The following is a 24,953-nucleotide window of genomic DNA, read 5'->3' as shown; positions in this document are numbered from 1 at the left end:
AAAAACATACACTGGAAATAAATAATTCTTTATTGCTTTGTATAACATTATTCATAAACATCTGCATCGTAAAAATACATTTTTCTTATTTTACACCTTATTTTGTTGATAAAACTGCACCACCATTTGTTCCTGCTCTCTGGTTTCAATGGATCCTCGGCGTATGCTTCTTATCTCATTAATGGCATCAATTCCGGTGATCTTCCTGCTCTTCACCAGGTAACAGGCGAGCATTGTCCCTGTCCGCCCGAAACCATGCAAACAGTGCACCGCAACAGCCTGTCAAAGACAAACCGTGAACCTGGTCAGTGTACAAAAAATGTGATGCAAACTGTTGGTTCATGTTTTATTACAGGTACTCTGACATTCACTTTTTGCTTTCAGTTCGACGTTCAGATGCTTGAAGATACTGCATTTAGTATTTTTGTGTTACACAAATGAATGATTATATTTTGCTATATTCTCTTTTGAGTATTCAAACAATCCACTGAAAACATCTTAAAAATGCTGCTGTAATGTTGGTTTTACATAATCAAAATTGTGTATTTATTGTGTAATATGATGAATGTGCTAACTTCAAAAGCTCTCGTTATGAATTATGAGTATATTAGCTACCGTAACTATAAAGAAAGACTTTAGATGACATGAAACTGTGGTCAAAAGTCGATCATAAATGCAAGAGAAGGTTGTTGTCTGCTGTTATGTCCCCACCAATGTCAAAATCAAACCTACGCCCTTGAGTATTAGCCTGGCCTTCTTTAATCAATAATTCTTCTTTAATTAATCCATCAGATATGATGTTATTATGTGCAGACGAATGATAAAAGCATGCAATTTCCTGGGAAATCTGTCCTGACAACTCTAAAAAGTAATGTAACTTAGGGTGAGGCAAAAACACAGTTTAGAAGATGGTTTTTGTGATGTACTCGCTCATTATTTAAATTTGGTTCCTTTTTGAGAACAAAAACATTACTTATACACGGTTTTGTCATTTGTCTAACATTTTTTAAATGTTACTACTCGTTTAGAGTCCTTTCAAAAGTAACATTCCCATAATATTTGCAAAATGATCAAATGGAATGTTCCTCAATGGTAGCATAACCAAGAAAAAATAACATTAAAAAAAAAAAAAAAAAGGATTCACAAGCAATGTTTTCATAACAGGAAAGTTATCAAAACATTCTTAGAACATATATTTGATATTTGTTAGCTGCGATTATGTAGCTTTAATAAATATTTGAAAAAACATAGATATGCATACTTAATTGGCCTGTTTTACCTGTCCTCTTGCATTGGCCTCCTCTACTATGGACAGGAATCTGTTGATCTGATCAAAGGTTGGCGCACAGAAGTCGTGAATCCTGATGTGATGAAGGGTCAAGTCTGGACAGGTGTCATGGTAAGGAGGTTTGCGCTCGCTCAGGGTCACCAGATGTTTGATGCCGTTGTTAAGCAGGTACTGATAGTGGGCCGTCATTCGGGGCATTGCCAGGCCTGCAACCTTACCAGTATCTACCCAGGAGAAGTTTGGAGGTTGTGCTGAAGCCATAGTTTTTCTGATTTGTGAGTAACATTAAAACATTGTTTGCCAGTAAACAACAGCATTTCTGCAACATTAAGGAAAAACTGTCTATATAATATTTTCTAAAGTTTATGAATATAATATATAGGCAAGGCAAGTTTATTTATATAGCACATTTCATACACAATGGTAATTCAAAGTGCTTTACATAAAAGGAAGAAAAATAATCATAAAATATTCACACCAAAACAAGAACTTTTAAAATGATTTAAAATGGATTTAAAATTAATTTAGAACAGTTAAAAATAGGAAATGATTATATATATAAAATACAGTGCATAAATAAACAACTGTTACTTGAAATAAATGTCAACTAAAATAAACATGAAACAATGTATGAAAATATTTAATATTTTTAAATTTTAAACTTGAAACGCTAAAATTAATAAAAACTACAAAACACAAAATTACTAAAACTAACTAAAATAAAAAATACAGTACAAAAAATCTTTAAAAAAATCATAAAATATTAATATACAAATAAAAGTATATAAATTATAAAACAATATTATATTATGTTTTTGGTCTACACTGTATCATCTACAGACGTGTGGGGTAAATTAATCAAGCATATTGATTGCAAATACAAGTAATTTGCTCTGTACCTTGTTTAGTTCAGTGTTTACTCGACGTGGTCCATATCAGCACTAAACAGTTCTCTTCTGAACACCCTGAAAATCACACACTGCTCCTTTTCTCTAAATACACATGCATTCATTGATATATTATTATTGTAGCTAATAAAATGTCAGATATATATATATATATATATGCGATCTATGGAACTGAAGACGGCAGTTCGGTACATGCTGTCCAGTCTGACCTGAAGCAGCTGTCGAGTAGTTTGACCATTGGGTGGCACGCGATACTAATCTCTGCAGTCTGTGTTACACACAACTCTTCCTCCAGGGGGCGCACAAAGGCCATAAACCCGTATTCTCTGTTGAAACACGGTGAAATCAGAGCGAGTGTTTTATTTTAGTGGAAACAGCTTTTTTCATTGAAAATGAAATCTTTTAAACATATTATTTGCAACTACTTGCTGTTGATATGTATATAAAAATCGACGCAATAATCTCTGTAAAATGATAAAATAAAGTACGTTGTACTTTAATCATAAACGACTGTGATTGGCTCATTTTGACCAGCGCTGAGTGAAGTAACGTTTCCCACGTGACAGACTTTGCTGGAAAATACTTTATACCTGTTAACGACGCAGGAAGACTTTACAAGTCAATAAATTCGACGAGCTAAAATAGCGGAATCTATCTTTGTAGTACCTGACAACATTACTAAACATCGATTTTTTTTAACCGAGCGTCTCATGCTAATTGCTAATACTACGTAGCATTGTATTTCTGTGGTTTAACGTTCTTTTCACTTGGGCGAGCAAAGACGATCGTGTCAGAAAAGGTTTGTAGCATTGAAACAATGCACTAAAACACAATACATACGCTTAAATGTGCGAAATGTAGTGAAATGTTATGATGTCACACTGCTACTAATATGAACGAACTAGCATAAAATTAGCTTGTAGCATGTCAGGATGGCCGAGCGGTCTAAGGCGCTGCGTTCAGGTCGCAGTCTCCTCTGGAGGCGTGGGTTCGAATCCCACTTCTGACAAGTTTTTAACCTTGTATTTTTTTGTGCAGGTTAAGCAACTAGATCCTGTGTTAAGCTCATATTTTCAGTGTGCAGCCACAAAATTCTCGCATATGTTAAGAAACAGCATACTGCTTAGTGCTTATACTATTGCAACACGCAGCATGCGTGCTGTGCACATTAAACAGGCGCAGTGAGCTCATAAGACAAACGTGCCAGGTATTTCTGCTTGAAAAATAAAAATATTGTTGCATACTTAATTGGCCTGTTTTACCTGTCCTCTTGCATTGGCCTCCTCTACTATGGACAGGAATCTGTTGATCTGATCAAAGGTTGGCGCACAGAAGTCGTGAATCCTGATGTGATGAAGGGTCAAGTCTGGACAGGTGTCATGGTAAGGAGGTTTGCGCTCGCTCAGGGTCACCAGATGTTTGATGCCGTTGTTAAGCAGGTACTGATAGTGGGCCGTCATTCGGGGCATTGCCAGGCCTGCAACCTTACCAGTATCTACCCAGGAGAAGTTTGGAGGTTGTGCTGAAGCCATAGTTTTTCTGATTTGTGAGTAACATTAAAACATTGTTTGCCAGTAAACAACAGCATTTCTGCAACATTAAGGAAAAACTGTCTATATAATATTTTCTAAAGTTTATGAATATAATATATAGGCAAGGCAAGTTTATTTATATAGGACATTTCATACACAATGGTAATTCAAAGTGCTTTACATAAAAGGAAGAAAAATAATCATAAAAAATATTCACACCAAAACAAGAACTTTTAAAATGATTTAAAAATGGATTTAAAATTAATTTAGAACAGTTAAAAATAGGAAATGATTATATATATAAAATACAGTGCATAAATAAACAACTGTTACTTGAAATAAATGTCAACTAAAATAAACATGAAACAATGTATGAAAATATTTAATATTTTTAAATTTTAAACTTGAAACGCTAAAATTAATAAAAACTACAAAACACAAAATTACTAAAACTAACTAAAATAAAAAATACAGTACAAAAATCTTTAAAAAATCATAAAAATATTAATATACAAATAAAAGTATATAAATTATAAAACAATATTATATTATGTTTTTGGTCTACACTGTATCATCTACAGACGTGTGGGGTAAATTAATCAAGCATATTGATTGCAAATACAAGTAATTTGCTCTGTACCTTGTTTAGTTCAGTGTTTACTCGACGTGGTCCATATCAGCACTAAACAGTTCTCTTCTGAACACCCTGAAAATCACACACTGCTCCTTTTCTCTAAATACACATGCATTCATTGATATATTATTATTGTAGCTAATAAAATGTCAGATATATATATATATATATATGCGATCTATGGAACTGAAGACGGCAGTTCGGTACATGCTGTCCAGTCTGACCTGAAGCAGCTGTCGAGTAGTTTGACCATTGGGGTGGCACCATAGACATATAAATATTTATAAGTATTTATATAAGTATTTATATGTCTATGGGTGGCACGCGATACTAATCTCTGCAGTCTGTGTTACACACAACTCTTCCTCCAGGGGGCGCACAAAGGCCATAAACCCGTATTCTCTGTTGAAACACGGTGAAATCAGAGCGAGTGTTTTATTTTAGTGGAAACAGCTTTTTTCATTGAAAATGAAATCTTTTAAACATATTATTTGCAACTACTTGCTGTTGATATGTATATAAAAATCGACGCAATAATCTCTGTAAAATGATAAAATAAAGTACGTTGTACTTTAATCATAAACGACTGTGATTGGCTCATTTTGACCAGCGCTGAGTGAAGTAACGTTTCCCACGTGACAGACTTTGCTGGAAAATACTTTATACCTGTTAACGACGCAGGAAGACTTTACAAGTCAATAAATTCGACGAGCTAAAATAGCGGAATCTATCTTTGTAGTACCTGACAACATTACTAAACATCGATTTTTTTTAACCGAGCGTCTCATGCTAATTGCTAATACTACGTAGCATTGTATTTCTGTGGTTTAACGTTCTTTTCACTTGGGCGAGCAAAGACGATCGTGTCAGAAAAGGTTTGTAGCATTGAAACAATGCACTAAAACACAATACATACGCATAAATGTGCGAAATGTAGTGAAATGTTATGATGTCACACTGCTACTAATATGAACGAACTAGCATAAAATTAGCTTGTAGCATGTCAGGATGGCCGAGCGGTCTAAGGCGCTGCGTTCAGGTCGCAGTCTCCTCTGGAGGCGTGGGTTCGAATCCCACTTCTGACAAGTTTTTAACCTTGTATTTTTTTGTGCAGGTTAAGCAACTAGATCCTGTGTTAAGCTCATATTTTCAGTGTGCAGCCACAAAATTCTCGCATATGTTAAGAAACAGCATACTGCTTAGTGCTTATACTATTGCAACACGCAGCATGCGTGCTGTGCACATTAAACAGGCGCAGTGAGCTCATAAGACAAACGTGCCAGGTATTTCTGCTTGAAAAATAAAAATATTGTTGCATATGAGTTTCCATAGTATAATTTTTTTTTTTAATCACTAATTAAAGGGATAGTTCACCCAAAAATGAAAATTCACCCTTCATGTCGTTCCAAACCCGTAAGACCTTAATCGGAACACAAATTAAGGTATTTTTGATGAAATCTGAGAGCTCTCAGAGGGTCTGCAATGTGCCCAGATCCAGAAACGTAGCAAGGAGGTTGGTAAAATAGTCCATGTGACATCAGGGGTTCAACCGCTATTTTACGAAGCTACGAGAAAACTTTTTGTGAGTAAAGAAAACAGAACTAAATACTTTATTCAACAATTCTTCTCCTCCTCATCCCATCTGCTTTGTGGAAAGAGTATTATTATGACACATGCCCTTGCTTCCGTTTCACGTTGTGTCGGATTTCATAAAAAATATCTTAATATGTGAAGATGAACAAAGGTCTTATGGGTTTGGAACGACATGAGGGTGAGTAATTAATGACATAATTTTCATTTTTGGGTGAACTATCCCTTTAACCAAACAAGCCGAACTCATACTGATCAGTAGTGGGAGTGGAGACATGCAAATTTGCTGCAGCGTTCTCTGTGCTGTAATTGGTCAAATGTCATCGAATTCTCTTTGATGATTGGCTGCAGCTTTGCTTTTCGGAATCTCTGCATATTTCTGAATGGTAACAGATCATCCGGATGCTGCAGCGGTTTCTCAGTTAACAGGGAATGTTCTTTTTGGAATTTTCAGTGTTAGCACTACTCACACTATTTATACTACCAAATGGCATAGAATAGAGCACAAGTACACAAATTGGGATGCACCTAATGTTAAAACATTTGCTCAGAAACATTATACATCCTTCATGAATGTTTTTACCTAAGGTATTTTTTTTTTTAATGTTACTACTTGTTTTAGATTATTCAAAAGTAACATTTCCATAATGTTTACTGGTAGCCATTGACTTTCTTTAGTATGGAAAATACTATGGAATTGAATGGCTACCGGCAACTGTTTGGTTACCAACATTCTTCAAAGTATCTTCTTTTGTCTTCAACAGAAAAAAAGTAATTCATACAAGCGTGGAACAAGATGAAGGTGAGTAAATGATGAAAAAGTTTTTGTTTTTGGGTGAACTGTCCCTTTAACATTCTCATAACCATGAAAACACATTTTTAATCTTGGATGTTTTGAACGTTTAATGAACATTCAGAAGTAACATTTCATAACATTCAGAACATGTAATTAGCTGGGTAGAGTCACTAGAGTAGAGGTTTTGTAAAGTCGACTGCGTTGTGAATTTAATCTGTTGTGAATGTGAGTGTGTGATAATCACTGACAAACCAGGTGGTTTATTACACATGATACAAAACCACACTAAAAAAAAAAAAAAAGTTGAGCGAACTTAAAAAAAATTGTTTTACCAGCTTCAGCAGATTTTTGAGTTTGCTCAACTTATTTTTGTGGGAGATTCTCAAATTTTAATTGTATAAACTTAAAACGACAAGTTGAGAAAACTCAAAAATCTGCTGAAGCTGGTTGCCTTAAAATTTTAAGTTGCCTCAACTTTTTTTTTTTACAGTGCAGATAACACACAAAAGGATGTCAGATGCTGATAAAACAAAGACCATTACATACTTTTTACACAAATTGTGCCTTGACCTGAGTTTTAATATACATAAATCTGTGCCATTTACATGAAGGAGACAATTATAGTCTACGAAGAATTTACTTATTCGTCTTCTAACTTGGAATATAGTCCAGTGGACTCTGTAGGACAGGAAGTGTCTTCAGAGGACAGTCGATTTCCGACTCACTGCACATGTCATTTATGGATGCTTTCACCTCCGCAGTTCTGTCACATGTTAAAGAATGAAGGCTTATGTGTGGTTTTAGTGGTGTAATAGGACATTCAGGTGTCACCATCAAGCGATCTTGCTCAGGAACCCTGGGGAAGTGCCATAACTGTGTGTCCTCCTGCTGCCGGTGTGTCTTCATATGGGCATTTCGACTTTTCACCTTCAAAAACACCCTATGAAACAAGACCATTGTGAATCAGACCGCAACCACTGTGATTCATAACTGTATGAACATGTTTCTGTGTTTGACTCAGGACGTGGCTTACTTTCCACACTCGTTGCAGGGAAACACGACGGCTGAATCAGTATCTCCACTGGTGGTGCTGGAGGGAGAACTTCTCACAGAAGCCGAACCCACAGGCAGGGTCAGCGTAGACGCTCTGTTTTCAGCTGGAGAGCTACAGAGCAGCCGGAAATTGGTCTGGGTCCACGTTTCTTCATTCATCTGCTGTGAGGAACATAGTAATTTTAACCAAAAACAAATGGTCTGTAATTGCTTACTTGTTCCAAATCCATTTTTCCATAAGACAGCAGTTAATAATATGCAAAATGGCCAAGGAAACACCATAAATCCATGCAACTCATGCACTATATTCCAAGTCTTCCAAAGTCATATGATAGCTTGGTCTGAGTTACAGACTAAAATTGTAATTAATGAAATGAACCTGGAAGATTATCTGTTGGAACTGGTGCTTTTAACATGTTATTGTTTTTAATGTTTTTGGAGATTGACAGAAGTCGTTGTGTGGAAAAGTACACTTTAGAATACCTTCCAAATGAGTACTTATTATGGAAATAATATATTTTAAAAGGCTAGATTTGAGTGTTAACTGAATGTAACGTTCAGACACTTAATGGCATGTTTTTTGCAATTACAATAAATTAAAATTTATTATAGGTTTAACTGATTTTAAATGCAGTAATTTGAAATTAAGAGTGTTTTTGGCACACTTAAGTAGAACTTAAGTACTTTTTTTTATAACTAATTCATTAGACTTTAATATATGGTTACTGACAAGCGTTTATGGTAAATTCAAATATACTTTAATTTCAAGTTGCAATTAAAATGTATTAACTTTACATGTAATATAAATAATACAGTAAATTTTAAATTATAATCAAGTGACAAAAGATTATTACAACATAATAATTTGGAGTGTACTTTAAGTTTAACTTTTAATTTGACATTATTATGAAGTGCACTTCTTAAAGTGTACTTAAGTGTGTTAAGAAACAGTTATTATGAAAGTGTCTCTTAAAGTACACTTAAGTGGTCTTTTATTTCATTTATATCATCAGCAAGTACAGTTTTTGTTTTGTTGTTAATATAAATATATTTCGAAAATCTAAAGTACACTACAAGTGTACATCCAGTACCAGTAAGCACACTTAATTTTCAAAAGTGACCTGTGTGACAAAATCTTAAAAAGTTCTTCTTTTGTGCTCCACAGAACAGCATACGGATTTGGAACAGCTTGAAGGTGAGTAAATAATAATAAATAATGATAGGATGTCATTTTGGATTGTTATTGTCAAATAATCTTATGTAGGGAGATTTGTTTTTGAGGTTTTTTTTAAGAGTTTGAATCCTAAACTGAATATCAACTATTGTATATAGTTAGCATAATGTCTTCTCAATTATTAGAAACATGTCACATTGGCTTTTGTAACATGTTTCTAATAACGAAGACAATATTAAGCTACCTACCTAGATTAATACACAGTACACATTTGACAGAATGCAGAGGCAGTGTACAGCATATTTGAGAGAAAAGATGTGAGCCTACTAGTAAATGACAGGAAGTAGAGAAAGCACCTAGAGGTTTCAGTAAGTACACCGGCTCATATACTCACAGAGTTTGACACTTCACAGACAAACACGGCACTGGAGTTTTCTGATATTTCAGGCTCCCTGGTTTTGCTGTTGGCTTCTTTATTTGGTTCTGCTGTGTTGTTTATCAGCCAGTCTCCCTAATTCATGAAATATATAGGCTATGCATGAAAAAATATTTTTCGTTCGCACTCTTTTTTTAAAATAATATTTTCTTTTCTAATGCAATGCAGTGTCTTAATTGTTCAAATACTGTCAGGAGAAAGCAGTGACATGAGATTTAGATGAACATGACCAGTAAAACTGTGCTGTAACTCACCCGCTGGTCTGGAACAGGTGTAGACAGAGCCGTACTGACTCTTGTACCCAAGCGCAAACGCTTTTTCCATGTGTAATAGTATTCAACACACTGAGACACTGACTTTGTCTTGACCTAAATAATAAAACAACACATTCTCACAGTCACTACACCACAGGGTCACAAATTAATGTGAATGTATTAATGGAGAACAAAAGATTAAATTAATACAGGGTTTCTGCAGGTCTTAAAAAGTCTTAATTCGTCCTTCCACAAATTAAGGCCTTTAAAAAAAATCATAATTCAGAGCAAGAATTGTCATGCAAATGCAACAGCAAAAAATAAATATCTTCCTCAATATTGTTTTGTTTTCCTAGACAAATATCTAAACATCCTTAAATCTAGAAACATTTACTTGAGATGCAATGTTGGAAATGTAACAATTAAGTGGGTTTATGCTTAAAAAAAAAAGAGCAAATATCTTTCAGTGGGGTATGAAAATGTTTCCCTTTTGAATTAAGCTGATTTTTCTGAGCCCATTGGCAGATTTTTGTTATTTTAATCATCAACTCGCTTTATTTTGATGAGTAGTTGACAAGTAAATGTATCTTGATTTAAGAATCTTTTGCACTGGAAAACAAGATAAAAATAAGTGTGATCGGTAAAAGCTATTTCCATATTCCAGTGGATTAGCAGAGCTATTCAAGACTTAAGGTATTTCTGGTTACACTTTATTTTAAGGTGTCCTTGTTACAGTGTAATTATACATTTAAATACTGAGTAATATTAATTAACTACATGTACTTACTGTATGGTTAGGGTTTGGTTTAGGGTTACATGCATGTAATTATGCATAATTAATTGTTAATATAATAGTAAGTACATGTAATGTGTAACAATGACATCTTAAAATAAAGTGGTACCGTATTTCTTTGTAAAATGATTAAAAAAAGTAATGGAGATCTGTTTTGAAGTGTTGCTAATACAAGACATTTACATTTAGAGAACATACAGTATTAGCACATTATGTTCCATTCAATTTATTCCCCAAATTTTCTTTACTTGGTCTTGAAAAAGTCTTAAACGTACCTTCATAAAACCTGCACAAACCTTTTAATATTAATTAACCACAAATACCATTTTCTGGACAAGATAGAAATCTTTGTGATGATTTAAAAGTGCTTTGTTCAGCTGGCGTTTTTCCTGAAGCGTCCATCTGTCTGATCCTAGTTGATGAGAAGAGGAGAAGAAAAGCAGTAATGTGGTGCTTTCAGAAATTCAAGTATTTAGGGCCAGATTTACTAAACAGGTGAAATTATAGCGTGAGAGCGCAAACATATAAAAGCACTGATAGGAGTGGAAAGTTCTGCGGCTGATCTACTGACAGTATGCAGATTAAAGAACACAGACAAGACACAGATCTTTTCTGTAATGACCAATGCAATCTACCAAGAACAGCTCAAATTAGTGTCTGGTTTAAGACATGCTTTTTTTGGGCAGGAAACAATAGCGCAAATACCAGTAAATTGACTGGCGCAAACATTAGTAAATTGCATTGTGTGATTCATTTAGATACTTCCCCCCCCCATGAATTCTGCATTTGAAAGGGAAACTCCTACAAATGCATATGTGATAAGATCAGCCACAAAAATGGCTGTGTCCACATCTTTTCAGCACTAATCTTTCACTGCGCGTCTTTAGAAAATAGTTGTTGTTTAATGCCAAAAGAGGGTTTGCGCTGGTGCAAGCTGTTGTAAATCTGGCCCTTAATTTGTAGTCTTCTATATATAATTTAATATTTCCTCAGGAAGGAATACTTGCATATAAGAAATGCCACAGTAAAAAGAGAGACAAAAATTGTCTTTTTTGAGGGTACAAAATCTTACGCACCTGCGTAATGATAGTCTGTTTTGGGGCTGGATGTGTTCCTCAGCGGCATTGGCAGGAGAAGCTTTTCAAGGGTATTCTGGAACATGATAGTTATTTTAAGGCTTTTTAGAAAAACGAGTTTTAGTTCCAGAAACCGATAAAATGCTAAATACTAACCATGATATTTCCTCTGCACTCAAAAAGACAGTGCAGGACATATTCTGTGTTTGCTCCGCCGCCTGGTAGCACACTAGAGCAAGCCATTTTCAAAAGATCTTCCACTAAAAGAGGAAAAAAAATTAAATAAAGTCAACAGTAATCAGATATTGGTGCTTTCTTTCCTTAATGTGTAAATAAATTAACCATTTAAAAATGAATATTTTAGACTTTAAAAACTTGCATAACTGTCACGTTACGCTGGAGCAAGGAGCGAGGAGACACGGGAATCAGATTCTCAAAATAGTCTTTTAATGACTCAGGAAGGCAAGGAAACACCAGGATGACATTTAACAGCGGACGAGGGACTACAGAACAGAAATAAATACACAATACAAGACGAGGGGATGAACAGACACCTGGAAATCAATAAACTAATGACACTAAACGAGGACAGGAACAGGAAGACCAAATAAGGGCATGAGGAAACATGAGGGAGGAAAAACACAGGACACAGGGACACAAGTCTGACATCACGCCCCCTCCGGAAGGCGCGTCCTCGCGCCATATAACATCCAATGGGGAGGGGGGTGGGCGCCCTGGAGGCCTCCAGGGACAGGGACATTGTGGAGCAGGTAGCTCGGGAGGCCATGGCGGGTCAGGGGACTCGGGAGGCCATGACGGGACCGCCTCCGAGGCCACGGCCCCAGCTTCCGCCTCTACAGCTGGAGCCATACTACCCCCCCAAAAAAAATCCTTGGGGGAAGTAGAGGCTGGTTCTGGCTGGCGCTCTGGTGGAGCGGGCACTTGAGGGCGCTCTGGAGGAGCGGACACTGGAGGGCACTGTCGAGGAGCGGACGGTGCCGGGCTTCTTGACTTCCCCGCAGACGGTGGGCTTGAGTCCCCCGCGGACGGCAGCGTTGATTTCCCTGCAGACGGCGGCAGGCTTAAGGGAACGGTGGCTGACAGGCTTGACTGGGGTTGGGCTGATGGACTGGATAGCGGGCTGGTTCTGGATTGGGGCTGGAATCTCTCCAGACACCGGAGGATCCCTTCCCTCTAGCTTAGTCCTGTGGTGTCTGGGAGTTCCACGCGGCGATGGTAATTTGCCCCGATCCTGAACAGAGAGTTTATGGTGGCGTCCTACGCTGTCGCCATGGTGAGCCCGCATAATTCCCAGGCAAATTCTACGAAGGGGAGATCTCTGCAGGCTAGGGCGACGAACTCTGTGGTGACCTCCATTGCCATGGGGAAAAAACAGGAACAAAAAAAAAAAACGGGAAACAAAAACAGGGGGAAAAGGCAGAAAAGAACTGTTCTGCGGTCTGCTGTTCTGTCACGTTACGCTGGAGCAAGGAGCGAGGAGACGTGGCAATCATATTCTCAAAATAGTCTTCTAATGACTCAGGAAGGCAAGGAAACACCAGGATGACATTTAACAGCAGACGAGGGACTACAGAACAGAACACTCTTTAAATACACAATACAAGACGAGGGGATGAAGAGACACACCTGGAAATCAATGAACTAATAATGACACTAAACGAGGACAGGAACAGGAAGACCAAATAAGGGCATGAGGAAACATGAGGGAAGAAAAATACAGGATACAGGGACACAAGTCTGACAATATCATAGTAATGGGGCAAATTTCTACTTTGTGTAGCATTATTAGCCTGCACTGAAAACAAGTGTTGTAGAAACAATTTAGACTCAGAAACCAGAACCTGTGAGTAACGTTGAATTAAACGTGAAATTTTGTAGAAAGAATCGAATAGCATTTTCTTGCAAAACGGAGTCAAATAATTTTTCGAAAATATTTTTTCCCAGTGTATAGTGAACTTAATTGCTTGGCTGAAGAATGATTTTATAATGTTGTACTTTGCATCATGCCTAAGAATGCCCGTTCTGCATTATAATATCACCGCATGTCTCCTAGTTGCTGCATTTAACTCAATGTGATTTTTGTTGAAAGTGATTTTAGTTACCTTTCTGCTGGTTATCAGGGGTTTCCAGGTCTTGGGTAGGCAGCCACAGAAGAACAGCATTATGGGTATCTTCTGCTGTGAGGACTTTACTCTTAATGTCTGGGATCTTTACTTGAAATTCCTCGCCAACATTTATCCGACTATAAAGAACATAAATACAGTTATTGATTATTCATTTTATATTTGAACATGATTAATTAATAAATCAACATTAATCTAGAAAGAACATATAAAATAAAGTTTTTGATTATTAATGTATTGTATTTTTAAACATTTTCATTATTTAATCAAGTAAGCAATTGACAGTAAAATTATGTGCAGTTACACATTGTTTTGCTGGTGTAGCTTAAAGTTGAAGAGGGTAATGTTTCGAAACACTTGTGAAAATTAAACCTCAGATCACATGGTTTTATTGAGAGGAAGCGTGATATTACTTTAGTGAATAAACTCACTTTTAAATGTGAAGGAAATGTGAAGGAAAACGGTATTTCAAAGCTTTTTCATTTGCTGGAAAAAATTTGGTTTCTCCCACAAAAAACGTATGTTTCCAAGAAACTGCATTCATTGGTATTGTGAGAAACACAACATTTTTCAAGAAAATGCAAACTTTCTCAGGAGAACAAAAGCATCGAAATATAAATTTTTTATTCCAGTTCATATTTTTTTCAATATGATTTTTTCAATATTTTGCCAATAAACATCTACCTACAGTATCAACACCATACCAATTTCATAGCAACGCTCCGGCAACATACCACAACCCGGCAACTTTTTTCATGGCCACCACTTATGTAACACATAGTTTAATTTGTTTTTGCTAGTGACATTGAATTTACACACAAATCCTTAATTAAAAACATTAAAATGCTTACGGTGTCACATTAACCACTTTCTCTCTTGCAGTCTCACCACAGTCATCCATATCACCTGTTATAGACAAACATGGATAATGCATATTATAATTAGAAAAATATAGCTGCTGTACCAATGTATCTAAAATAATTCAGTAAAAACAACTCTTTAATTTTCACTATTGTCATAAAATATTTTGATATCATGCTGATAACTTTGACTGCATTAACTAACCAGCCCCATCTGCAGCAGACTCGACCCCGCTGCTCTTGCCTCTTCCACTGATGGCGCTGAAGAGGCCTGATCCCGGGCGTACGGGGCTGAGCATGGGCGGAGGGGTGTAAGGCACATCGTCCCCCATGCTGCTCGCCGTCCTGAGCTGACTGCGGAAGAGCACGGCGCCTCTGGACTCCTGACCAGAGCTGGGCGGAGGAATCATCAATGGGACCAGACAGTGGCGGTACCTCTTTTTCACCTGCTTTGGTGCACATTCTCCCTCCGAGACAGATCTCTTTATCTAGAATGTGTTATGTGGGGGGTGAGGTTTAGTTAATATTAAAATCTGTCAGATTTACATGAATCAGTTAAAGGGATAGTTCACCCAAAAATGAAAATGAAAAAAGGAAAGTTGGTAACCAAACAGTTGCTGGTAGCCATTGACTTCAATAGCATGGAAAAAATACTATAAAAGTCATTGGCTGTGGAGGGTGAGTAAATGATGACAGAATTTTCATTTTTGGGTGAACTATCCATTTAAGAAACACAAACATAATTTGTTCTCATAACTTCTACATCATCGAGTTAAATTGTTTTGAAGTGACCAAATTAAGTAAATTCAAAGTGGTTCCATGAGAGTTAAGATTATTTCACTTTATATATATATATTTAGTCATATCACTGAATTATACGCTAGTGCTAGCAAGCAAATTGTTAACGAGCTATAGCACATTTTAGCATGCTAAATGCTAAGGCTGCTCCAATTCTTCACCAAAATGGTCCCAACATAATTTTTTATGGAATATTTTAACTTTAAACACTATCAAGACTCTCCTGTTGTCATTTTGTTCAAAACTACTAAAAATAATACTTAATTTCAACATTCTGCTTTAACACTTTACTGTAAGGTGTCCTTGTTACACGTTACATGTACCTACTATTATAATAACAGTAATTTATGCATAAATATAAGCAAGTAAACCTAAGCCAAACCCTAATCCTAATCTGAACCATATAGTAAGTACATGTTGTTAATTAATATTACTCAGTACTTAAATGTATCATTACATTGTAACAAGGACACTTTAAAATAAAGTGTTACTCATTCTACTCTATCCATTAAATGTAAAGCATACAGTTTCAGTTCAGCCAACATCAAAAACAATTATCAAATGTTTGATCGGTTCACATTCGCCCTACTTAATTCAATCTGGTAGATTGCACATTTTAGAGGTTTACATTAACTGAAAGCAAAGAAATCAAATTTAGAAGAGAAATATAATTTTGCTGTGTAGATCACAAATAATATGATGGAATTGGACAGTGTTTGTGTTCCCATTTTTCAGTATTTGACTACCTGAATTGGAGGCAGTAGTCAAATACCTTGTAATTTCATTTGTAAAGCACTTTTTTTCCTTCTTTTAATATGCATTTCCTATTAAAACAGAGCTGGGCAGGATATATTAAAGGGCTCATTGCATTATTTTTCAAAATTAAATCAATTTACAGCTCTTGTTTTTTTTAATGGAATATTGCTATAATTATTGTAAATTATTTATCCAGACATATTGCAGCATTCATGTGCCCCTTGTAATTTTTAATCAAAAAGTCAGCATAACAATGAAGTTTTACATTTAAAAAACATTTTGAGCATCAGCAGTCTATAAATTCGGATGTTGAAGTGATGTTTCAGATCTCATTGTTAAAGCTTTTAATTTTCTAAACAGCTTTTAAAAATAACTTTATGTATGCCAGAAACTCACACAGGAAGGGTGGTTTCGTGCCGACAGTAGGGGTGACTGTGCACCAGACTTAATTAAACCGCTTTGTTCCTCATCTTTCTGCTGGCACAGAAGGCTGAGCGTGAGCTTGGTTGGGATCTGGTAGTCCTTGACAGGTATTGACACAGGTAAGATGATGGGGTTGCTTTGAGCAGCCTCAGACAGATGAATGTGCCCGTCTCTCTGCTAAAACAAAGAAAGAAATGCCAAGCAATGGGGCAAATCAGTGTGCAAGTTTTCACAATACACTGATGATCAAAATGACTCTGGTTCATACCATTTTGAGGGATGTGGGCTGTGTCCGCAGACCTCCATGTGAGCGCATGTGACCGTTCAGAGCCGGGAGACTTTTGAACTCCCTTTGACAAACAGTGCATCTCATCTTTGCATGAGATCCGTCCTCTCTCGACAACCCAGGTTCTGCTCTACAGAAATCCAAATCCACATACTATATTATATATCAATAATATGAGTGGAGCATTGAGTTTTTCGTTTTTTGCCACAGTTGCATTTGCTTGCGTACTAGAGGACTAGAGATAATATGTATTACACTGAACAAAAACAAAAAAAGGTGTGGAGACAGAGCAGTGTTTTCACTCACTCACTGCTAGTAAATTTTACAAAAAATAAAAAATACAAAAGGCATCAAGTAACATAAGTGAAATTTTGAAGAAGAAAAACTGAAATTGAACTGAAAACATACTCCAATAATCCAATGCTACACATGACCAAATAGTAATTATGGTTGTCACTACACCAAGTTGTTATAAATCCAATAACAATTGAATAACAAGACCTCAGCTTTCATAATTCTCAATATCACCAGATGACGAATTAATAATAATCAGTGAATTATACAATTACGGTAACACTTACAGCCTTTATGCATAATGCATTATAAAAGTAGTTTAATGCATTAATTATGCCTTGTAATAATGCATTACGATCGCATGAATAATTGTAACCGTAGTTCCACATTATAACACTTATCAATTCAATTATTACACTATGCATTTTAAATTCGGTAATAATTATTTAAGACAAGATATGTATAATGTATTACTATGCACATTATGAATAATTATAATGCATTATACTCTTTAATAACACTTTAGAATGCATTATACATAAAGGCTTTAAGTAAAGTGTAAGTATACCCAACCTTTACATTACTTTAAATTGCGAAATATAACTATATTAATATCCAGCTCTTTATATAAATTAGGGTATATATATATATATATATATATATATATATATGTCACATAGGTCTATACATTCTATATAGCAAAATCGTTGTGTAATCGCTGCAAAATGTAAACTATATTGTCACCCATCTCTAACCTGCTAAATGTGATTATAAGGCATTAATGTACTGACATTATCAACATTAGCATCACAATTTTCTGTAAAGCTGCTTTAAAATGTGTATTTAGAACACACTCTATACAAATAAGTTTGATTTGACTATATGGATAGAAGTAGGGTTGGAGTCAAACCTGAAATGAGGTGAAATGGCCTCATCTTGAATATCTGGTGAAGGTGCCTGCAAGGTATTCATGAGAAACCTTTAACTTAAATACAAATGAGTCTATAATAAAGTAATTAAAAAAAAAATAAATACAGTACCTGTGACCACTGAGGAGCATGTGCTGTGAGATGATGATAAATATCTCCCCTCATAGTCATCTGTGGAAGAGTTTTACAGACCCCCGAGCTCTTGTTTTGGTAGAGCGGACTGCAGAGGTCTTCACTTCGGTGAGGGAAGTTGAAACCAGATTGATCTTCTTTGGTCTTCGAGAACACGGGTGTGTTGGGTGCCGAGTGATGAGCATCGCTAAACATGTTGTTTTGCTTTGCAGGGAATGATTGCACGTGATCTTGCGCAAGGTATGGATTGCCGGGTTGGGAAAGCGAATGAAGATGTTGTTGGTCTTGGTAATGGAAGATCTGCTGCTCTGGGACTTTGAAGTCTTGACGGTGGTCATAGGTTGGCGATTGAGCAGGTTCATGAGAGTCCAGATGAGTTTTGTGTGCATAAATCCCTCTTTGTTGTTCATTCAAGGCCATCGGATATGGCATTGGGTGGCTTTGATAGCCATGCCAAGAGCTCTGCGGTTTTTGGAGACTCCTGTTTACCTGCTCCATGTTGTTTAATTTCTGTTTGTGTTGCTGGTATCCATAGTGGAACTGTTGATGGTTTTGGTAAAGGCCGGGCATTGAGTTTTGGCTTTCTGATGGATGGAAGCCGGTCTGATCGCATTGACCTTGAATGACCATTGTGTTAAAAACTGGAGACTCTAAAGGGTGCCTGTCTGATCCTTCTGGGAGACTTTGAGGCATGTGCAAAACCCCTGAAATGTGATTTTCTGGGTGCTTATCATTTGTCCTGTTGCTATCGCCAAAGAGAAGTTCAATGTTTTTTGTAGGGAAGGCCTTTGAGAACGAGTCCAGCCTTTGAGGATGAGAAACACTGCCGTTGTCTTTGCAGCTCATTGATGAGTTGTTCTGACACGTGATGTTAAACGGATAGATTCGAGACGTCTCGGGTAGTTCTTCGTGAGGAGAAGATCCCCATGATGATGTCCTTCCAAACTGATTATATTCCCAAATCCCGCCACTGTTTGGCATCTCAAGCATTGGAGAAAGTTCATGTCCTGGAGTGCCAGGAGATGTTAGCTGCTCGTGGTTGAGTCGAGGAGACATTGGAGATTGGATCGAGTTTATGTTTGGTACACCATAGTGAGGTGCACCCAGTGTACTTGGGCTGTGCTGGAACAAATAGGTCCCGTTGGTGTGGTTGGTGAACTGATTCGTCTCATACAGGTTTTCTGTCATCTTCAGAAAGATTAAAATGCCACTTCTGTATTGTTAAACTAATGGCTTGAGGGCACGTGATTACATACTGGTTTGAATGTCACTATAAAAGAGTTGAATGCTTTTTCCGTCATTCGTTGTTTAGTCTCTCAAATTGTTCGGCTGATTTCTCTGAATAGGTTTTTCCTGTAAAATTAGAGAGCAAGTTGTTATACTTTGTTGAACATTTACAAATACTTTTAGGAATAACCTGCACCATTTAAATGTGCACAATAAGACTAGAAACCTGTGTTAAGATGTATGCGTTGGTAAGATTTTTTTTTTTTTGAAAGATATTAATACTTTTATCCAGCAAGGGTGCATTAAATTGATCAACGGTGACAGCAAATACATTTATTATGTTAAAAAATATTTTATTTCAAATAAATGCTTCTTTTGATCTTTCTATTCATTCTAAAAAATTATTACTGTTTTGACAAAGCAGCATGACTATTTTAATCATTGATGATATAAATAATTGTTTTCAAAAGTGATAATAATCATAAATGTTTCTGAGCAGCAAATCAGCATATTAGAATGATTACTGAAGGATCATGTGACACTGAAGACTGTAGTAATGATGCTGAAAATTCAGCGCTGCATCACATGAATAAATTACATTTTACAGTATATTACAATAGAAAACAGTTCTTTTAAATTGCAATAATATTTTGCAATATTACTTTTTATACTGTATTTTGATCAAATAAATGCAGCCTTGGTGAACACAAAATCATTTTAAAAATCGGAAATGTGTATTTTTATGTTCACTTTAAAATAAATTGGCATGTGTTTGAAAAAAAATAATTGCAATAAACTGTGAGCAAAATCTAGATCATGTCTAAGATGGATTTGTTCATTTTTCATACAGAAAGGAATCTGTCTTTAGCAAACTAATAATAACTTATTTTTCCGCCCACAGCAGATACAGTACATTCACACCATGACTCAGTTTGAGGCTTCCTCTCACATCTAGAATATGAAGTTCAGACACCATCTTATCACTTCCTGTCACATGGTCTGCCTAGAACATAGGATGGCAGTTTGATCAGTATCTAAGCTCTTTGAAAGATGCTGCTGTCCTAAAAATCATTTTCATGTAGAAACATTTTCTCATAAATTCATCGCCATCTTAAAGCAAAACTATGGTGTTTAAATGCCTTAAAAATGTACTTGCAAAACATTTTCCACCTCTATAAAGTATTACCAATCTGAGGTTTGTTTTCCAAAACAGTATGCAAAAATGCATAGAAAAACACATGCATGTGCTTTTACCCATGTGTGCTTTAGAAAGGCCAAGTGTTGTTCACAAGTGTGTTGTTGAAAAAAGTCTGCAGACAGATCATTGGTTCACCTCTCTGAATCAGATTAACACAGCATCTCAGTGTCAAAGGCTCAAGTGCGCTTTGTGGTTTTGAAAGTTTCCATCTTCACTTTAGTCTGTTTACTGAGTGTGTGAAGCCGTCAGACTCTGACCAGTGAGTGGAACAAGGCGACTGTTAGACCTTTAGAAATAAACTTAAAAGCAATGCGTGTATGTAGTGAGAAACAAAGATCTGTACCATCTCGAAAATCTTTTTTTGAATCCATCTTTTTTAAATGATTAGCTAAACAGCCTTTGAGTTAGTGCCAATTACATTTACATTTGCATTTATTCATTTAGCATTAGGCTTTTGTCCAAAGCGACTTAAAAATGAGGATAATCACTTTTTTTAAATTTAATTTAATTTTTCAATTTTATATTTTCATTTTATTATTTTTATTTTTTCCATTTTATTTATTTATTCATGCTTTTTGCTCCCTTTTTTTCTTGGTGTAACACATTCAACCTCTTTGCATGATAGTGTCCATTATGAAGTTCTTTTGGATTCATTATTGGAGCAGCATCTCACGTTTACTGTGGCACAGTTAGAGTAGTTGCAACAGTTGATTCAATAATATCAACAAGTATAAAATTAGTCTTTAGTTTTGAGTCCAGTTGGAATTTGTTCTCTGTCAAATTGTTGTAGTGGAATGTTGGAATTTATCACGATGAAGAAAATTCTACAGCAGAATCAAATTATTATTACAGTTCAAAAGTGACATTTGTTATTGCCTTTTTCTAAACATAAAATTATGGGTGACTTTTCACATTTATCCCTGAAATCTGCATTATTATTAATAGAATCAAATACTTATGAATTGAACAACATTTTTAATCAGACATTTTCATATAAGAATACTTTGCATGAAATTTAAATTGCGTCAAATTCTGTGCGTGCCCAGGTACAAATGAGATGGCATTGTTTTTATGACATATATGACTATTATTTGTTCATTTCAACATTAGTTGAGCAACATGTTGAGTTGCAAAACGGTTTCATTTACAAGCTATCTGAACTTTATCCACTCTTGAGGTAAACCCAGCTTACCTAGTGTTCGTAACAGTACTGTCGGCTATTAAAAACTCATGTGATGTGTTTTTAGTTACAACCATTCTTAGAAACTGCAGCTTGCATATATGGCTCAACAGAGACTCATTACCATGTCCGTCTGCGCAATGGTTGAGCTCTTTAAACCATATCTGTACATATAACGCAATCAAAGCTTGCAACATCAATCCGCAACCCCACTGAGGTCAATGCATGCAACACCATATAGACTGACAGCATGACATTTTATTCAAAATTTGCTGTCTGTAAATAAATTAGTTTTGACATCTTTAGAAGATGCACATGCTGCATGCATTTTTGTGATTGTGTGAAGTGTGATAATGACAAATAGTAATGCTTACCTCACTCATTTCATTATGTCCGTTATGCACTTTTTTAGAAAAAAAAAACTGACCCATCAGGATGCACTGAATACCATGTAAGATGCTGTGGATATCATAACAAATGTAGACGAGTCAAACTACACCGCAGATAAAAAAAAAAACAATAACTCAAAGGCACATCAGAAATAGGAAGTAAGTTCAGTTCATACTGCTGACTAAGGAATTATGCCAGTGTCCTCTTATAGCTACAGCTAGTGTCTAAAGGCCTGAGAGGGTTCAAGGAAGTTTCAGGAAATGTCATCTTTCTCTTTAAGCCGAGAGACTTCCGGTGTTTAACCACAAGCTATTCTCTCAACCTGACATTTTTTGTCTCATACATTTGTTAGCTATAAACTGAAGGAGGATAAAAAGAGTTTTTCAGTGTAAAAGTTTGCATAGAAATCTACATTAGTACTGTCAGATGTAATGACAGTCCATAATGACAGTGTTGTTGTACGTGGTATACTGCACTGTGCGTCTTTCAATCCAATCAAATGTAAATGTACATTATGGTTGCCTTATTCTTGTTTTATCATGTGTTGTCAGCTTGCCCACAATTCTTCGTTCACACATGTTGAGAAAGGTCACTGTTTCTGTGAATGTGTGCTGTGGTGAACGCATACTGGCAGAGATTTGCTGCCATCAACAGTTTCATATAGTGAATAATGGTATGATATGAAGTCACAGTCTCCTTTAAAGGAATAGTTCACCCAAAAATGAAGATTTGCTGAGAAATGAACTCAGCCTCAGGCTATCCAAGATGTAGATGAGTTTTTTTAGAACTCCATCACTTGCTCACCAATGGATCCTCTGCAGTGAATGGGTGCCGTCAGAATGAGAGTCCAAACAGCTGATAAAAACACCACAAGTAATTTACACCACTGTAGTCCATCAAATAACGTCTTGTTAACCCTTGCTTCCATCTAAATTCTGAGTCCTCTATCCATAATATTTTTTCTCCAGTGTAATAGTCGTTTATACAGTGACGGTTATGGTTTATGGTTAATGGTTTATACAGTAGTTAAAACATCTTGATGGATTTGTTTCTTACAAGCGCACATCTTTCCACTTCACTTTATTAATTGATGGATTGGAGTGGTGTGGATTACTTGTGGATTATTGTGATGTTTGGACTCTCATTCTGACGGCACCCATTCACTGCAGCATCCGTTGGTGAGCAAGTGAAGGAATGCTACATTTATCCAAATCGGATGAAGAAGCAAACACTTGAATGGCAGTAAATTGTTAGTAAATTTTCATTGTTGGAAAAGCTTCTTTTAATTTAATTTAAAGAATTCTGTGTGCTTTAAATGCGAATAAATCACGTATGCATAACTGAATATGAAGTTTATATTTGTTTTTTCTTATGTTTGTGCTTCCTTGAAGACTGGTTGATGTCCAGAGAACAGAAGACTTGCGGTGACATTTTACTAATCTCCATATCAAACCACTAGGTTAAAAATATACAATGCATACAAGTATAAAATCTTTAGATAAATACACACCACATCCGTCTGTAACTGATCGCAAAAGTGAAGTCACAGGAATCTTGCACGCACAGTCTTATTTATATATGGTCGAGAGCCATTTGTGTTATAAATAAAAGTGGCATTAATTAAGCAGGCACTGACTGTGTTAGCACGCACGAGAGTTTTCCAATATTAATCAGAATTTGGTCATGATTTGATTTTGTTTGCTATAATGTGCAAATTATGTGCATGCCAACAAGGTCTCTGTTCAATTCACAATTACAAGTGTCATTAGTTCTTAGCTATTTTCTGTCTTGTCATGTCCTCCAATGTTTTCAATTAGATTTGAATTAAAAATCTATTTATTGTGCAGCACCAAACTTTTTAAACTTCTTACCTAAGATTCCACGACTAGGCCTCATTAATTAAAACATTCATCTTCAACTTCGAAATAATGAAACACTTTTTACTTGCAGTGGGGTTTTCATCTTCAACATTTTATCTGATCATAAAATTGCACCTGTTAACTGAAAACTTCTGTTTCCATCTGCAGTTAAATATACAAACTACTGCAGTTTAGTGCAAATTATAAGTTTAAATATAGGAAATAGTCATTTAATAATATAAAATTACAAGAAGGAATAGAATTTGCAGAATTATTTCAGAACACTAATTAGAGCGAAGGTTATAACATTATATTTTTATGAGCCTAAAGGAGATTTAAGTCAATATTAGTCAATACAATACTAACCGGCTTCCATTTTTGAGCATCATTAAATATAGTGTTTGAGGTTTACAAAAACTGCTGTAGAAATGAAAAGTACTTACCATTTTAGAAAGTGAAAGGAGACATGATGAAGCTCTGAATAAAGTTCATGCTTCATCTTTCAGGTGAAGGATCCAATGATCACATGACACACACACACACGCTGCCATCAGCTCTAAAAACTTTTTTTGTTTCCAAATAGCAGCTCAGTTTCAAAGAGCTAAAATCCATATGTAAATATGTAATTCGGTGAAGAGATCTGCAGTGAACGTCAGCAGTGCCCTCTGCTGTAAAACACACTTCCGTATTAACATCCTCTAAACACGGTTTCACTATGACACATTGACACTTTTTTCTGATTAAAACCACCAAATTTTAACATAAGAGTTTATTTGTTTGTTTTTACTTTATACAAAAGAAGTGTTGTTTTTATTTCCCTTTTCAGTAAAATAATAATAATAATAATAGAGGAAATCCATATAATAAAATATATTATTATTATTATTATTATTATTATGCTCATTATATTCATTACCTAAATTTGCATATTTCATTTAGTTCT

General features: G+C 35.7%; 3 protein-coding genes and 2 non-coding genes across 13 annotated transcripts in view; 3 read left to right on the top strand and 2 right to left on the bottom strand.

Annotated features, from left to right (window-relative positions):
- Positions 1-12: 12 nt before the first annotated feature.
- dusp23b (dual specificity phosphatase 23b) lies at positions 13-3,599 on the bottom strand. 3 transcript variants are annotated; one of them, XM_058749865.1, is made up of 5 exons: positions 3,459-3,599; positions 2,406-2,522; positions 2,188-2,280; positions 1,280-1,556; positions 13-279 (listed from the first exon to the last, which is right to left on the bottom strand). In XM_058749865.1, exons 4-5 carry the CDS (start codon positions 1,547-1,549, stop codon positions 91-93), a joined length of 459 nt encoding a protein of 152 aa, XP_058605848.1. In that variant the 5' UTR covers positions 1,550-1,556; positions 2,188-2,280; positions 2,406-2,522; positions 3,459-3,599; the 3' UTR covers positions 13-90. The 3 variants fall into 3 exon arrangements, with proteins under 3 accessions (XP_058605848.1, XP_058605850.1, XP_058605851.1); XM_058749867.1 differs by lacking the exon at positions 3,459-3,599 and adding an exon at positions 3,037-3,427; XM_058749868.1 differs by lacking the exons at positions 2,188-2,280; positions 2,406-2,522 and having other exon boundaries at positions 1,280-1,512; positions 3,459-3,567.
- Positions 3,123-3,205, top strand: trnal-cag (transfer RNA leucine (anticodon CAG)). The gene has a single exon. It is a non-coding gene; the product is annotated as a tRNA-Leu (tRNA).
- A 1,085-nt stretch (positions 3,600-4,684) lies between the features above and the next one.
- ptk2ba (protein tyrosine kinase 2 beta, a) overlaps positions 4,685-24,953 on the top strand; it is a 43,146-nt gene continuing 22,877 nt past the window's right edge. For 2 of the 4 annotated variants that reach the window (XM_058748574.1, XM_058748571.1), the window contains exons 1-5: positions 4,685-5,237; positions 6,717-6,754; positions 7,800-7,965; positions 8,967-8,996; positions 14,759-14,969. The gene's annotated coding sequence lies outside the window, so the exon portion shown is untranslated. Of the gene's footprint in view, positions 5,238-6,716; positions 6,755-7,769; positions 7,966-8,966; positions 8,997-14,758; positions 14,970-24,953 lie in introns of all 4 variants that reach the window. The other 2 variants (XM_058748572.1, XM_058748573.1) reach the window with 2 other exon arrangements.
- Positions 5,365-5,447, top strand: trnal-cag (transfer RNA leucine (anticodon CAG)). Its single transcript has one exon. It is a non-coding gene; the product is annotated as a tRNA-Leu (tRNA).
- On the bottom strand, positions 6,855-24,693 carry LOC131522806 (transcriptional-regulating factor 1). Of its 4 annotated transcripts, XM_058748568.1 has the most exons (16): positions 24,454-24,693; positions 22,136-22,220; positions 18,136-19,509; positions 18,006-18,052; positions 16,784-16,931; positions 16,489-16,692; positions 14,744-15,026; positions 14,530-14,584; positions 13,658-13,797; positions 11,691-11,794; positions 11,535-11,610; positions 10,782-10,870; positions 9,666-9,779; positions 9,370-9,486; positions 7,782-7,963; positions 6,858-7,688 (listed from the first exon to the last, which is right to left on the bottom strand). In XM_058748568.1, exons 3-16 carry the CDS (start codon positions 19,342-19,344, stop codon positions 7,400-7,402), a joined length of 3,057 nt encoding a protein of 1,018 aa, XP_058604551.1. In that variant the 5' UTR covers positions 19,345-19,509; positions 22,136-22,220; positions 24,454-24,693; the 3' UTR covers positions 6,858-7,399. The 4 variants fall into 4 exon arrangements, with proteins under 4 accessions (XP_058604552.1, XP_058604551.1, XP_058604550.1 ...); XM_058748569.1 differs by lacking the exon at positions 24,454-24,693 and having other exon boundaries at positions 6,855-7,688; positions 7,782-7,960; positions 22,136-24,407; XM_058748567.1 differs by lacking the exon at positions 22,136-22,220.

Source organism: Onychostoma macrolepis, chromosome 17 (genome assembly GCF_012432095.1).
Source record: "Onychostoma macrolepis isolate SWU-2019 chromosome 17, ASM1243209v1, whole genome shotgun sequence".
Lineage (NCBI taxonomy): Eukaryota > Metazoa > Chordata > Actinopteri > Cypriniformes > Cyprinidae > Onychostoma > Onychostoma macrolepis.
The sequence above is the reverse complement of the archived record's forward strand: the minus strand, read 5'-3'. Positions and strand labels throughout refer to the sequence as shown.